The sequence below is a fragment of the Chiroxiphia lanceolata genome, chromosome 2 (genome assembly GCF_009829145.1).
Source record: "Chiroxiphia lanceolata isolate bChiLan1 chromosome 2, bChiLan1.pri, whole genome shotgun sequence".
NCBI lineage: Eukaryota > Metazoa > Chordata > Aves > Passeriformes > Pipridae > Chiroxiphia > Chiroxiphia lanceolata.
The window spans coordinates 5,043,363-5,057,215 of NC_045638.1; the positions used below are offsets into that span (position 1 = coordinate 5,043,363).

General features: G+C 44.1%; 1 protein-coding gene across 11 annotated transcripts in view; it reads left to right on the forward strand.

Annotated features, from left to right (window-relative positions):
• Window positions 1-7,774: 7,774 nt before the first annotated feature.
• Window positions 7,775-13,853, forward strand: part of SLC37A1 (solute carrier family 37 member 1) — a 39,277-nt gene continuing 33,198 nt past the window's right edge. For 2 of the 11 annotated variants that reach the window (XM_032678176.1, XM_032678187.1), the window contains exons 1-4: window positions 7,775-7,883; window positions 8,515-8,608; window positions 11,506-11,777; window positions 13,459-13,540. In XM_032678176.1, the coding sequence (XP_032534067.1) occupies window positions 11,722-11,777; window positions 13,459-13,540 (138 nt within the window). In that variant the 5' untranslated portion in view covers window positions 7,775-7,883; window positions 8,515-8,608; window positions 11,506-11,721. Of the gene's footprint in view, window positions 7,884-8,316; window positions 8,609-8,946; window positions 9,029-9,836; window positions 9,980-11,505; window positions 11,778-13,458; window positions 13,541-13,853 lie in introns of those variants that run through there. The other 9 variants (XM_032678181.1, XM_032678186.1, XM_032678178.1 and 6 more) reach the window with 9 other exon arrangements.

Sequence of the window (13,853 nt, forward strand, 5' to 3'; positions counted from 1 at the left end):
CCTGAAGGAGCAATAGCTCAATTTTCTTGGGAAACAGCCAAGAACTATTTCTTTATAAAAGTAAAGCTGCTCAGCCCCCAGAAGTGGCACACAGCACAAATGTCTGTATGTCAGGATCACGTAATCTTATTTAAATGAGGGAGGCATCACTTTAAAGTTTTCTAGAAACTGTCTTGTGAGGACAACTACAGCTTATAAGGATACATATAATTAATGTCAAGAAGGATTGATTTTGTAGTTTCTGGTCTTCCAGTTGCATTTGGGTGTGTTGGAGTGTCACATTAAAGTTAAGCTTCAAGTATGTGACTACTGAAAGGAGGGCTGCTTTCTTACTGCTTTTTTACTTCCTTACTTTCCTGTTTTTTCCTTTTCTGCCAAAGGACCAGCATAATACTATGAACGTTTTTAAGGTCCTGCTGATCTTGTATATAAATTTCATTTATCCAAAGTCCTGAGAGTGTAAGTGTTTGTACTGGAAAGACAGTGACGTAGGGAAGTTGGGCACAAGACCCCATAAGGTGCCTCCTGCGGGAAACGACAGCCCTGGATGTCTTTTTATCCTGCCTTGCAGGTCCTCACTCTCAACAGAACCAAAGAGCTCTGTAGGGAGGAGTGGCCAAAAAGCATTTTTAAGGCCAGTTATGCTCCTGGCTCTTCTCGGACTTTACCCTGTGTCAGGAGGGGGGAGATTTTCAGCAGTGCAGAGGTTTTGCAGGGAAGGTGCTGCTGTGCCAGGCCTGGGCTCGGGGCTCCTTCCAGCACTGGCCAAGCTCTGAAAACACACATTGCACAGTGAACATTGGAAACGACAGGACTACTTGTTCACCCCTACATTGCAATCAGTGTCTCTCTTCCAAGGGGTGATAAAAATACAGCAGGGTGCACACATGACCTCTAATGTGGTGAAGGCAGTGTGCTGCTTAATTCACACTTAGTGCATTTTGGAATTCCTGCCTCCAGGAGCTGGCTGCTCTCTGCCCCTTTCCTACCACACATCCTTCTTCCAGGGGCAATGCCTCTGGGAACCAGCTTTTCTCCACCCAGCCTGCAATGTGGCTCTAGGGAGCCACCTTTTCAAATTCTGCCATCAAAATTAATAGGAAGAGTGGAGATAATTTGTCTGATTCACAGGTTGGTTTCCTCACTTCACATATTATTTGATTGCTACTGACAGAGCTGGTTGCTCTGTGAGGGCCAGTCCTTGGCACTCAAGTCAGCTGGAGTTTAGCTCTGGGCTAAATTAGAGATGCAAATGAGCTTTCATTGCTTGTGGTAGGGCAGACCTGGGCAGGATTACGTCTTTTGACAGGACTTTAAAGAACAGAAATCTGTAGGTAAATATTTTGCTATCTCTTTCTCCTTATAACAGCTAAAACCACAGTCGAGTAATGCGTGGTCAGTATCAGATACTTGCAAAGTGTAAACAGGAGCTGTCAGGAAAATCTTAATGAAGTCAGCTTTCTTCCTCCTGAAACTTAAATATAAAACAGGTTGTTTTCATCAGCCTTTTGGAGGAAAACTGTGGGATAAGAGAATTAAAATAATATCCAAAGGGCAGTCCTTGTTTGGGAACCCATATTCCAGGTCTTTTTAATATTCTGCGATAAATACTATCAGACACACTTAAAATATTTTCTTAGAATAAGGGAGAAAACAGTGGACAAAGTGGAATTTACTGTCACTAACTTCCATATATTGGGTTTTTTCCCTCCAATTCAGATTTAAGCAAGATTCTTAAATGTCAAAATCCTTTGCAAAATGGGAACTTCTCTCCACATGGCTCTTTTTAAGCTCTTTACAGGCAAAATGAAATATGCTTATTCTGTATAAAGACAGCCTCTTTTTGTGCTAATAACCAGCCGGAAAAACAAGTAAATGACCTTTCAAGCGACTCAGTTTGCAAGTGCCTCCTCCAAGTACAGTTAACATTGGGATATCCTGAAGGCAGGATCGTTCAAAAAGCAAAGGTTGTGTGAAAGCCATTCTTGACATAGGGATAAAACTTTTTGGTATCTTGGTGAAATAAGACCTTTCAGTTTCCTCCTGCAGAATATCCAAGGGAAAGTGTCCTCCTGTATTTGTATCCTGCCTCCCAATTCTCTGACCTCACTGCTCAGTTTGAAGGACAGACTGCATTCCATTCTTCAGACATCTGGAAAAACTGTCAAGTTTCTCCTTTTACCTGAGGGGTTTCCCCTTCCACTAAAGTGCAATAGGGACATATACAGGTCACTCTGATTCCATTTAGGAAATTGTTGCTAATGTCTTTTATCAAGATTTCTATGACAATCAGAATCAATACTGCTACCGAAAAAGCAGTTGGCATTCATGAGATAAAATAATATCTTATGGCCAGTATAAGAATAAAGTAGCATTAATATTAAATTTTTCTCTACTTTTCTCTGGAAGTTGTTTCATTAAATAACCAACCACCCAAATCTAAGCTTCTTTATTCAGGCATAGCTTGTAAGGACATAAAGTTTAAGCAGCCCAATCCTCCACTTGAAGTCCTAATCTGGTAATTCAGAATGAATTCAATAGAGAATAATGAAATGACTGAGATAGATGGGACTACTTTGGTGCCTCCTCATTCCTGTCAGCTCAAATACCTTTGTACTTCATCTCCTTATTCCTGACTTGCAAGGCAATTGCTGTAGTGTAAGCTCTCTGTTCTTGTCTGCTTTCTATTTTACCATAGTATTTGTAACTGTTCTGGTATTTGATTTCTATTAAAATATGCTTCAGTCCTCCCTTCTCATATAACTACCCTCCAGTGATCAAGTCTGCAAGTAAGGAGAAAGGAAATCTGGCAGTGGCCTACCTGCCTATTTCACCCTGTTTACTCCTCAGCAATGGTTTCTGCAGACATATCTTGCACTTCCACTCCATTCTCCAAGAAAATTAAGACTAGAAATTAAGGGCAAAGTAACAAGAAACTATCCCGTTTCCTGCTGGAAGCAGAATTAGATTCTTCAAGATAAGTTCCTCAAAATAGAATTGTATTTTGTGATGAAAGATGCTCTACGTATCGTTTCACAGATTCCAGTGATGGCTTGGTTGTTATTTTGGTTTTGTTTCTGTTTTTGCTGTTTGTTTGCTTGCTTGTTTTTTAAATTCTGCATTCTCAGAACATTCTTTTCATTTTTCTTTGAGTCTCTATTTTATTTTGGGTCTCTAGCCAAGGAACCTCCATCCTCACTACAGGGGCCACTGATTCCAGAAGCCAAAGGTCACGTGAAGCAGCTCTGTCCAGGGCTCCCTCCAGCAAATCCTACCCCAACAGACACCACTGCTGCTATAACCACTTCTTTTACAGATCTCTCCTTAGACAGCATGAGGTGATTTAACAGTCAGACTCTCCAGCCCTCTGGAAAGCCTTGGGGAGAGTCAGAGCAGCACACTGCCAGCACCACTGACCTCATTTTTCTGAATGGAACCGGAGACAGAAAGGCAGCTCACAAGGTTCAAATAAATGCCATCATTCCTAAATGTCTCCTGCAGTCAGAGCAATATCTATCTTTATGTAGGCAGCCTGGAGGCAGTTTTACTGCCCCTCCCTCTCCATGTTCCACATGCTTTATGTTTCTTTTCTTCATAAGTAGCCCTTAGTACTCAGGTACAGTCTTGCTCTGTCTGTGGAAAAGCCTGTGCTGGCCCAGTGCTCTTGTTCACTGGTCTCTTTTCCTAAAGCTTCTGCCTGGTGATTCTCACTGGATTTCTGTCAAGCTGCATGCAAAGAAAGAACCAGTCTGGAAACTCTGGAGACATATTAGTGTGGCACTGTGCCAGCACTAAAATTTATCATAATGGGCAGGACACAGTGTGCTAAATCAGCTAGAGAGCTTCCAACACAGCTGGATTACCTCCAACCCCTCCTAAGTGTGGCCACAGCAGGGCTATAACCATCTACATACAGGCATAGCCATTTTTTGGCTCTTTTGGATATTTTTATTTTTTTCTGTCTGCCAAAGCTCGATGGCAGGTTATATTTGGATTGCACCCAGTGTTGATGTGAATTGCTTATACAATATCCCAGCTGCTCTGTTGGGAAAACAAAGCATGTAAAACTAATAAAGGCAAATAAAAGCAGTGATTACATCAGTCCTAGGAATCCTGCTACTTGTGGGGAATAAAGTCTAAGTAAATATCAATTTTTATATAGTAAGATACTATTTAACAACCCATTATCATGTAAATAAGGTATGAGTTTCTCTGATCCCCTAAGACAAAGATACTGCTCTGTGGCCAAACAGATTAGCCTTTTCCATCTGTGCAATTATGAATCATAAAAGATACTTGTGCAATTTACTGGAAAGGAAATAAATATATGAATCAGCTAAAGGATGCAATAGTCTGCATCCAGATCTCTGCTCAGCCAGCATCACCTATTCAGCAAGGAAAGACTATGGTGACACCCACTGTGCCACCACTGCAAAGTGCTCTGCTACATCAGCTCTTGAGGAGTTAAAGCACCACTCGTGGAAGTAAAATTTAACTGTCAACCAGGAAATGAGATTATCTCCTCTGAGAGAAGCACCATCAGAAGCATCCATCAGCACCTGCCAACTCACACATCTTTATTTCTGTTTGGTTTTGCAGACAAGAGCTTGTACTTTTCTATTTCCTCTCATATGAACGTTGCCAGAGGCTTAAAAAGTCAAACTGCTGCCACACTTTCTACCTAATTTACTGGACTGTATCCTTCATTTGTGTTTCCTTCTGGAAAGTAACTGGTAAAGTGTCCTTTCTGGGTTTTATGCTGTGAGGCTCTAGATTACACACGTTATTTTAAAACTTGTGTTTCTGTTTTTTTATCCATGTACTTTTGGCTGTAGATCTCCTTTTATCTCTGCCTGACCTCTGGCCCTCCTCTGATGCTCTACACCAGCAGGCTGTTGTGCAACCAGCAGCACCAGCTCCTGCTGCTCCCTCTCTCTGTATTCCTACTTATTTGATGCTTCTGGCAGTTGTAGCTGCTGGTGACCCACACTGGCACAGCAGAGAGCGCAGCTGTGCCAAGTGTGGCAGCCAGCAGGTTTCAGTGATGCTAAAGGAATGGGTTGCAGGGAACCTTTATTTGAAAAGGAGATGCAGTTTCCACTTTTAAGTATGAAAAATATCAGGGTTTCTGTGGCTGTTTGGCTCATGCTTTTTGCAAGCTGCTTGTAACTGAGAATAGGAAGATATTCAAACGAGGTTAAATTCTTTCAGGAATTTAAAAAGGGCCAAGGCGACAGCAATTTAAAAAACATGAGGATTCCACATGATGATGAATAGTTGCTGTGATAATCTGAGATGGCTAACCCATGTATACAAATGCACTCTGATGGGTCTGACCTTTTCTGCTGTAAAGAGACAACTTTTCATTTTTTTTGGTGTGTATGTGTGTGTTAATCAGAATAAACCACGTCTGTGCCTTACGGTGCAAAAGTGCAGCCACATGACTCATGCAAATCACAGTTCTTGGAGGAGCATCCCCTGACTAGTTTTGTCTCTGCTAATTGGTTGTTACAGCAAAAATGACAAGTATCATTTGTCATTACACAGACACTCTGGCTGTAACTACCCCATCTATATTGGATTTTAGCATGTGCTTTTCCACCCCAGAGAACAGTTGCCCTGTCAGTAAGGCAAGGACATTTCCACGATAGGCCTGCTCAGAAAAAATAAAGCAGCTTGAAGTATTTCCTTCTCCACTTCATGCACCATCATAGAGGGGACAGTAGATGTGGAGAGCTAAAGGAGCCCCGGGACATGCCTGTTTATCTCCATCTTCAGGTGTTCAGAGTCTGCTAAACTTAGCCCTATGTCCATTTTTGACAATAGGCTGAGCTGGTGAGGGTTTGGGGCGGATGATTTTTCTTTTGGATTGGCATGGGACTGTATTGTTAAAAAAGCAACCATGCACTGTCCTTTCCCTGAGACACTGAATGAAACTGTGGTTTGTTTTATACTGCAGGATGTTTGGTAAAAGCTGTGCTAATTTGAGACCTTTTGATAGTGAGTAGAGGCTTTTGCTTTTATCTGAGAAACAAAATCATCTCCTCAGAGGACTGATGATAATCAATAGCACTGCATTAGCTTTCCAAATAGGTAATTTGTAGCACTTGGGGAGATGATGTGAAGGCTTTTTTTTTTTTTTTAACCTCTGATTCTCTGCTTACAAATCGCAGCAAGAAGGATGGAATCAACATCTGCCACCAGCAAGCTTTAAAGCAGTGGGTTGTGCAGCATCAACCTGCATCTGCAGTGGGTGCAACTCTGGGACTCTGGTTCTGCAAATGTTAAAATAAGGGTGAAGGCCTCATTTGCTGACTCAGGGGGAAATGAAGGAAAGATGCCACTGTGATTGTGGAGCAAAGCTGAGCATGTGTCTGAGTGTTTGTCATGTGGGGCCTAGGTAACATCACACTGGGAGTCAAAGAGTTTCTTTTATTGGTATTTCCAGCACAGGCAGTGCAAGAGGAGAGGGAAAATTCAGAACAAAATTGAACACTTCAGTGAGTGCCATAGGCAGGGGGTACTTTACAGGGGACAAACAGTTATACAGATAAATTTAAACCTGCGTGAAGTAACTGTTAGCAGCTATTCAATCTTGGGTGAAAGAAACAGCATAGGGTTTTCTGCACTGGGGAGGTTGTCATGATGAAGAAATGCACGAGCAGCTGGAAGCGTGCATTTATATAAATAACTGAGCTTTGAAATACATACGGTTGCTGAAATGCACTGCAGGATCAGGAAACCAGATAACAACTAAAATAAATATATTATTTCTTTTTTAAAGAAGCACCACTGAATTTTTCCTTCGGATTTCTGGTGACCTGGTGTGTGATTTGTTAACATTTGCCGTTTGGCACCAGAAATACCTTTGTGTTATGTCTGGCAGGCAACCGACAGTGCTGCAGTGAGACACCTGTGCACACCTACCCAGGCCGGGGGGCTGCCTGCCTGGGATCCTACTGGCGACGCCGGGCAGCACAGGGGGATCAGGACACCACTCTGGAGCACATGGAGTGGGAGAGGCTGGCAGGGTGACAGGTGGGTCAGTGGGAATGGTGGTCACAAGGGAGCAGCTTTTCCTGCCCAGCAAGTTGGGGGTGAGCTGGAGCCTTGTGGGAGGCAAGGGGCAGCGGTTCCCAGAATGGGTCAGGTTGGAAGGGACCATAGTGGGTCATCTGGTCCAGCCTCCCTGCTCAAGCCGGGTCACCCCAGAGCACATGGCACAGGATTGTGTCCAGATGGTTCTGGAATATCTCCAGTGAGGGAGACTCCACACCCTTTCTGGGCAACCTGTTCCAGTGCTTGGTCACTGCACAAGAAAGTTCTTCCTCACATTCAGGTGGAACTTCCTGAGCATCAGTTTGTGCCCATTGTCTCTTGTCCTGTTGTTTGGCATCACCACGAGGAGCCTGGTCTATCCTCTTAGCACCCTCCCTTTAGGTATTTATACACATTGAGGAGGTCCCCTCTCAGCCGTCTCTGCTAGAGGCTGAGCAGGCCCAGCTCCCTCAACCTTTATTTGTAAGAGAGATGCTCCAGTCCCTTCATCATCCTCACACCTTCCTCTGAACCCACTCCGGGAGCTCCATGTCTGAGGAGCCCAGAACTGTTCACAGCACCCCCGATGCGCCTCACTACCGCTGAGTAGAGGGTCAGGACGACCCGCGGGACCTGCTATTCCTCATGCAAAGGGTTCCCCCCGCAGGCTCCTCCTTCTCCTCCTCCTCCTCGGTGCGGCGGGGAGGAGGGGCCGAGCCCGCCCGGTCCCGCCGCGCAGCTCCGGCGGCGGGCGGCGATCCGCAGCCGCGCCCGGCCCGGCACAGCCCGGCTCGGCGGGACACGGGGACTCAGGAAGCTGCCGGTGCCGGGATCGGCATTGCCGGGTAGGCTCGGCGGGCGGGGGCCGGCCGTGCACCTGCCGTGCCCGCGGCGGGGGCGGAGCGGGGGCGGCTCCGGGGCCGCGGGGCCGCTCGGGAGCGGCGGGACCGGCCGGGGGTGCGCGGGGAGCGCTCGGGCACCGGGCGGGGGGTGCCCGGCCCCGGCTCTCCGCCCCTGTGCGCTGCCGAGAGCTGCCCGTGGGTTGGGCTCGGCTCCCACTCTTGGTCTTGGCGCTGCCCTTGGCCCCCGGGGCGGCTCCTGGGGTGGTCGGTCCTGCGGGTCCCGGGGCCCCGACCCACGATGTGCTCACCGGGGCTGTGCCCCGCTGTGGCTGAGCCAGGATGAACCGGGGTTTTTTGTGTGTTAAATAGAAGGAGCGTGGCCATTTAATGCCCCAGGGTGGTGGGTTTGGCAGGCTCTGGCTCAGGTGCGGGCGTTAAGCGCGACGTGCATTTGACCTGCGTGTGTGCGAGGGCGTTTTGAGCCCTTGAGGACACCCCCAGGAGGGTTTGGTTACCCGCTGTTTGCAGACACTGAATTAATCTCTGCCCTCTGGGGAGCTGTGCGTGGCCAGGCACGACCTTCCTTCCCTCTGCCTGTCCAGCACAGCTGATCCCGGGTTTGCCGTGTTTGCAGAGGGAAAGGCCGGTCACCGATGACTGTTTTCCCGAAACAGGGAGGAATGTTTCAGCCAGTGGGAAGCCTGAAGGAGCAATACCAATTTTGGAAGGTAAATATGGTTTCAAACTAAGTGCCAGAATATCGCTTTATAGGTTGCAGTACAGCAAGGAGGAAGTGAAGTGTTTGTTTGGCTGAAATAGTTGCAGAAAATGAAAGAACGTAAAGCCGGTTTCAGTGATTAAATTCGAGATTGTCCTTGAACTCCATTAGTAAACCGGAAATACAAAGGACGTATTGGCAAACTAACAGTTATGTGTTGTACCCTATTAATGTAATTTCTGAAGTATAGCTTGGCTTTTAAAATGTAGTTTAATCTACGGCAGGATGTGATCTTTATAACCTGTTTTCACAAGTTTTATTGCCACAAATTCCTTTGCTTTTGTGGAGGACGTTCTATTTGTTTATTAAAAAGCACATGAACATCAGAGGAACTTACGGGTATGTGGAGACAGAGATAAGTTGTTGACAAGTAATTGAGAACTCAGCTGTTTCTGTTTGCAGTACATAAAATATAATCAACCCCTGTCAAATAGAGTTCGAGTGCAGTCCTCTCTGTGCTGCTTATAGTCCAGTCATTGCTGGGCAGTGACTGGGATCTGGGTGATGGGATTTACTGTTGGGAGGTGGTGCGAGTACCATCTGTGCAGCAGGTGCATAGATGTGCAACCTTGTGTGACCACTTAGTAATGAAACCTTTTGTAAGATCTGTGAAGTCTTTTCCTGCTTAGGCTAAAGCTGCTAAATAGTAGCTTGTTAAATAATTGCTTTGCTATGATGATAATTGCCTTGTCCCATTATATTTTAAAAGAACCATTTAAGGAGATGTTTGACCTCGGGTTTTTGTTCTCAGCTGGCTTCTCAGTTTTTTTCCTAGTAGTTATTTCTGTCACCTTGCTTAGTGTGGTCAGTTAAATAATAATTTTGGTGTCTGGGGATAACTGTGAGAGAGAAATGGGGTTTGGGATCACCCTGAAATAGGTTTGTTGCTGCTGGAAGAAAAATTGCCTCCAGCTGGGGGCTGCTTGTGCCGACCTATTTTTCTTCTTACCTTTCTTCTGCTACTGGAGCTATCAACCAAACACATATTACTGACAAGTTGTTGTTTTGAAATTGAGTTCCTCTGACCTAACTAGCCAGCTGTGGTTGGAAGGGGCAGTCCCACCTTCAGTCCCTGCCTTTATGCTCCCGCTGCGTTGGATTAATCCTAAGTAGCAGTTTTATGACTATAGAATGAATTAATATTCTCTGTTGGATCAGCTGCATTTCAGGGCAGGTTTTCTGATGAATCAGCCACCTGAACCGTGGCTGTACAACTGCAAGGTCTGACACAGAGGGAAGCAGGGACCTGCATTTGGGAGTGGAAGAGGGGAGGAGGATGTAGGGTTGCACTTTCCTTAACCTCTGCAACCTCAAAGAGGAGGTGGGAAACCCATGTTGGGTTGGAATGATTACGGGGTTTAATTAATTGCACAACTGATTCAGAGCTGGGGAGGTGTGTGGGGGGGTGAAACATGCCAAACGAGATTAGCAAGTCAGCTCACTTCGAGGGAGGGAGGTGTCAATCTGAACCAGGATACTGGAAAAAATAAAGCTATGGCAAAAATGTGTTAGCATAAAGGAGCAGACCCCTAATTTTCTGTTGGGATACTCTGTTTGGAAAGAGGTGGGTTTTCCTCCATTCCTGGGGAGAAAGTCAATGTGGGTAGTGAAGCTTTCAAGTTGCTGGCTTGGACACAGCAGATCCTGGTTGGTGTTGGCATTCATCTGGTTGAAGGATTAGTTTTGATTTCTGTAATAAGATGGGGCAATGAAGATGATCTCATGTTAAGACCAACCCTTGGTCTTGGGCAGGTCTGTTTACTTGCTTGGCAGGTGTGTTTTCTTTTGTTTACCAGGAGAGCTGATCCTGTGTCCTACCAACTTCCCATCAGTGGCTTTTGCTGTCATTAAACCCACTAGCAGGGCTACCAGGAGGGTGGTAGGGGTTATGCTGCAGGCCCTGGTGTGTTAGCTTGACATCCTGCTGGGGTGGCTCTGCTGTGAGCACACAGGGAGGGTTTTCATGCGTGAGTTGCAGTCACACCTTTTGCCTACAGTGCCTTTTGTCATTGCCCTCAACAGTTGGCTGACGTGCTGCCAACTAACAGTGCAGCTGCTCTCTGGTGCAGTACCTGCAGTAAAGATATTGTGCATTTTTTTTTTTTTCTGTTGAGGGACTTCAGCCCACGTTTGAACAAACGGGAGGAACTCTGAAACTTTAAACCAAACTGAATTGATGCTGCCACAGTCTCTCTCTCCCCTGCCTGTTATGGACACGTGAGATCCTGCCTTCTCCCCTTGTGCTGATGCAGGGAGCTCAGGTGGTGAAAAAACTTGTTTATTTTCTTTTCCAAGTTTTCTGACGCTGCGGTGCTTTGTGCAGCACTGCCACTGGGACAGGGAAATGGGGTGGAAGAGGGAGTGCTGGTCTAGTCTTGCTGGCAGCATTGTTCAGCAGCACCCACTCTCAAGCTGGAGGAGTCTCTATTCCGAGCTGGAAACACTACAGCCATTTTTGAACTAATTGCAAGCTCATGAATGTTTCTGATGTGCTTAAACAGATCTTTGTGGGCTGGGGAATTGTCTGCTTGTAGCCACTCTGGGACAAAAGCGGAGTGTTTTGATGTCAGCTGGCTTTGGATCAAGTTCTGTGTGCATCTTCCCTTTGTGTCTCCGCTGCTTTGTACTATGCCCAGTTCTCAAAATGCATTATAAATTATGAAATTCAGAAAAGGCTGCATTTTTATATCAGCTTAAAAATTCTCCATTACATTTTTGATGGCTGGAAGGTTAGTTATGGTAATTACTTGCCTCTGAAGTAGATAATTGCTGATTCAAATGTTATGGTTAGAAAATATTACAGATCCTCCATCAGACTGTTTACTTATCAGCTTCTCTTATCTGAAGGTCAGCAATTAACAAAGGCAGAGTGAAGGATTTGCCACGTCGAGACTGAAGGTGTAAGAATAAAAACCTACAGGGAGATCAGCTCAGCAGCAGATATTCCACATTTTTTACCTGCCATCCCACGGCTTCGAGGGGATCTTTGTTACACATTCAGAAGGACAGAAAACACAAGTACATAATTGTGTCACCTAAAATTTGGTACCAGCCGTAGTGTAGATGGCTCAGCTTCCTCCTGGGATTCGTTTCATCACTTCATTTTCACGAGATCAGTGGTAAGTCCTGAAGTATGGTGGTGATCTTTGTGGACAGTGTGAATTTGTATCTGGGAAGATCACACTGTTCTATTTTTGCTTTTTCATTGCTTAATATATATAGGAAGAAAATATTGCCAGTTGTATAATAAATAATGATGACATTTAAAAAGTAAGGTGCTTTGTTGGGAAACCCAAACAAACCCTTACTAACCTTTTGTCCTTTTCTTTGCAAGGTATTTAAATAATAAATTTCAGATTTTTATTTTTAAGCTCTTAGGTAGGAAGAGTGGCTCAAGGTAAGCTCTCTTTTCTTAACCATAAGTGTATTTTCTCCTCAATAATTTGATGTTTAATACAGACTTGTACAATTACAGTTTTAGTTCTTGCTACTGTAATATTAAAAACAAAAGCAAACCCAAAAATAAACCAAACAAAACCCCCCAAACCAAACAAAACCCCCCAAACCAAACAAAACCCCCCAAACCAAACAAAACCCCCCAAACCAAACAAAACCCCCCAAACCAAACAAAACCCCCCAAACCAAACAAAACCCCCAAACAAACAACAACAAAAAAACACAAAAAAAAACAAAACCAACACAAAACCCCCCAACAAAACCGAACCAAAATCAAATCCTCTTTGCTCAAGAAAACTAATTCTGGAAGTTTTGTGCATCAGTTCATGTGCCTTCTGAGATAGAAGACTGAGTCAGTTGTGTGTGGAAAAAAAAATAACAAATGAAAGACCAAGCACTTTCCATCTGAGCAATTTTATCATGTGTTTTCTCTAATATAGCAGCAGGAACAAAGCAATTTCAGGTTTATTCCTTGTGAGGAATAAATGTGTGTTTTCAGTGAAAACTGTGTTTTCAGTTGTGAGAGTGAGTAATTCAGCTTGTGGGATAACTCTTCTAGTGTCTCTGTGAATATACCAGAACTATAAAACAAGGCCTTGATTATATAAAAGTTTGTAAGGCAAAAAATTATTGGAAAACGTTAATTAAAAAATCAGAGACCATAGTAGTCTGTGTGATATCAGATATTTGTATTTATATATGTACTTTTATTTACTGATGTTGATTTTAAGATAAAGGCCAGAAGGAACCAGTAAATACAGTTGGACTCTGCGTATTGTTAAAAGCACAATTCCACAAAGTACTCTCCTTAAACAACTGAAACTGCAGGTAGAGCAGAGAATAGATCAGCTTATTGACTTTGTTTAATGCTTGCAGTGACAGGGATTTTGGGATGTCCTTTTAATTCAGCTGAACTGCAGAGAAAGACCCGAAGATGCCAGTGAGGCACAAAGGAGAATTCCTTCCCAATCCCAAACCTGCTTAATTATGTTCATGTACTCCAATACACTCTGTCTGTCCATCTCTGGAAACAGCTTGTTTCTATTGTTACAGAGGAGGGCAAAAGTAAAGCAGAATCCTAAAAGCGGTAAGAAAACAAGGAAGTAATAACCCACAATATCCAAACTGCCAACTCAGAGAGCCATCACTTATGTCCTAATCATACCAGAAAACCCGGTGAGACAGTGAGGTGTGAAATCTGATTATCAGTATGTTTAATGTTGAACTGACATTTAATAGCCCCCAAAGGAAGGTTGCAAACAAGGCAGATGTTTTTGTGTAACTTGCTGCTGAAAGGAGATCTAAATAAAATAGTTTTCAAATACTTTTTATTTTATATTGTAGGTATAGAGCCTTCATTTTCTCTCTCACATTCCTGCTGTATGCCAGCTTCCACTTATCAAGGAAACCTATTAGTATAGTTAAGGTAAGCAGGGTTCTGTCCTTGTTTAAACATCCTTCTGCTCCTCAAACACAGAAGTCATTGTCTTTTTAGTATTTCCAATTGTGAAAGGCAGTGTTAAACTTTAACTTGAAGTGGCTTCAATATGAAAAACTGATAAAGCCAGTGCACAGTGACATTTGCTTGATAAACTGCAGTGAGACCACGCCTAGAATATTGCATGTATGTCTGGTTTTTGGGGTTAGAACTTGACACAGCTATGCCTACACTTAATTCATGTGACTTAATCTAATTATAGGTATTTGAGAGATTTGCAGTTATTTTTGAGAAAAGTTGC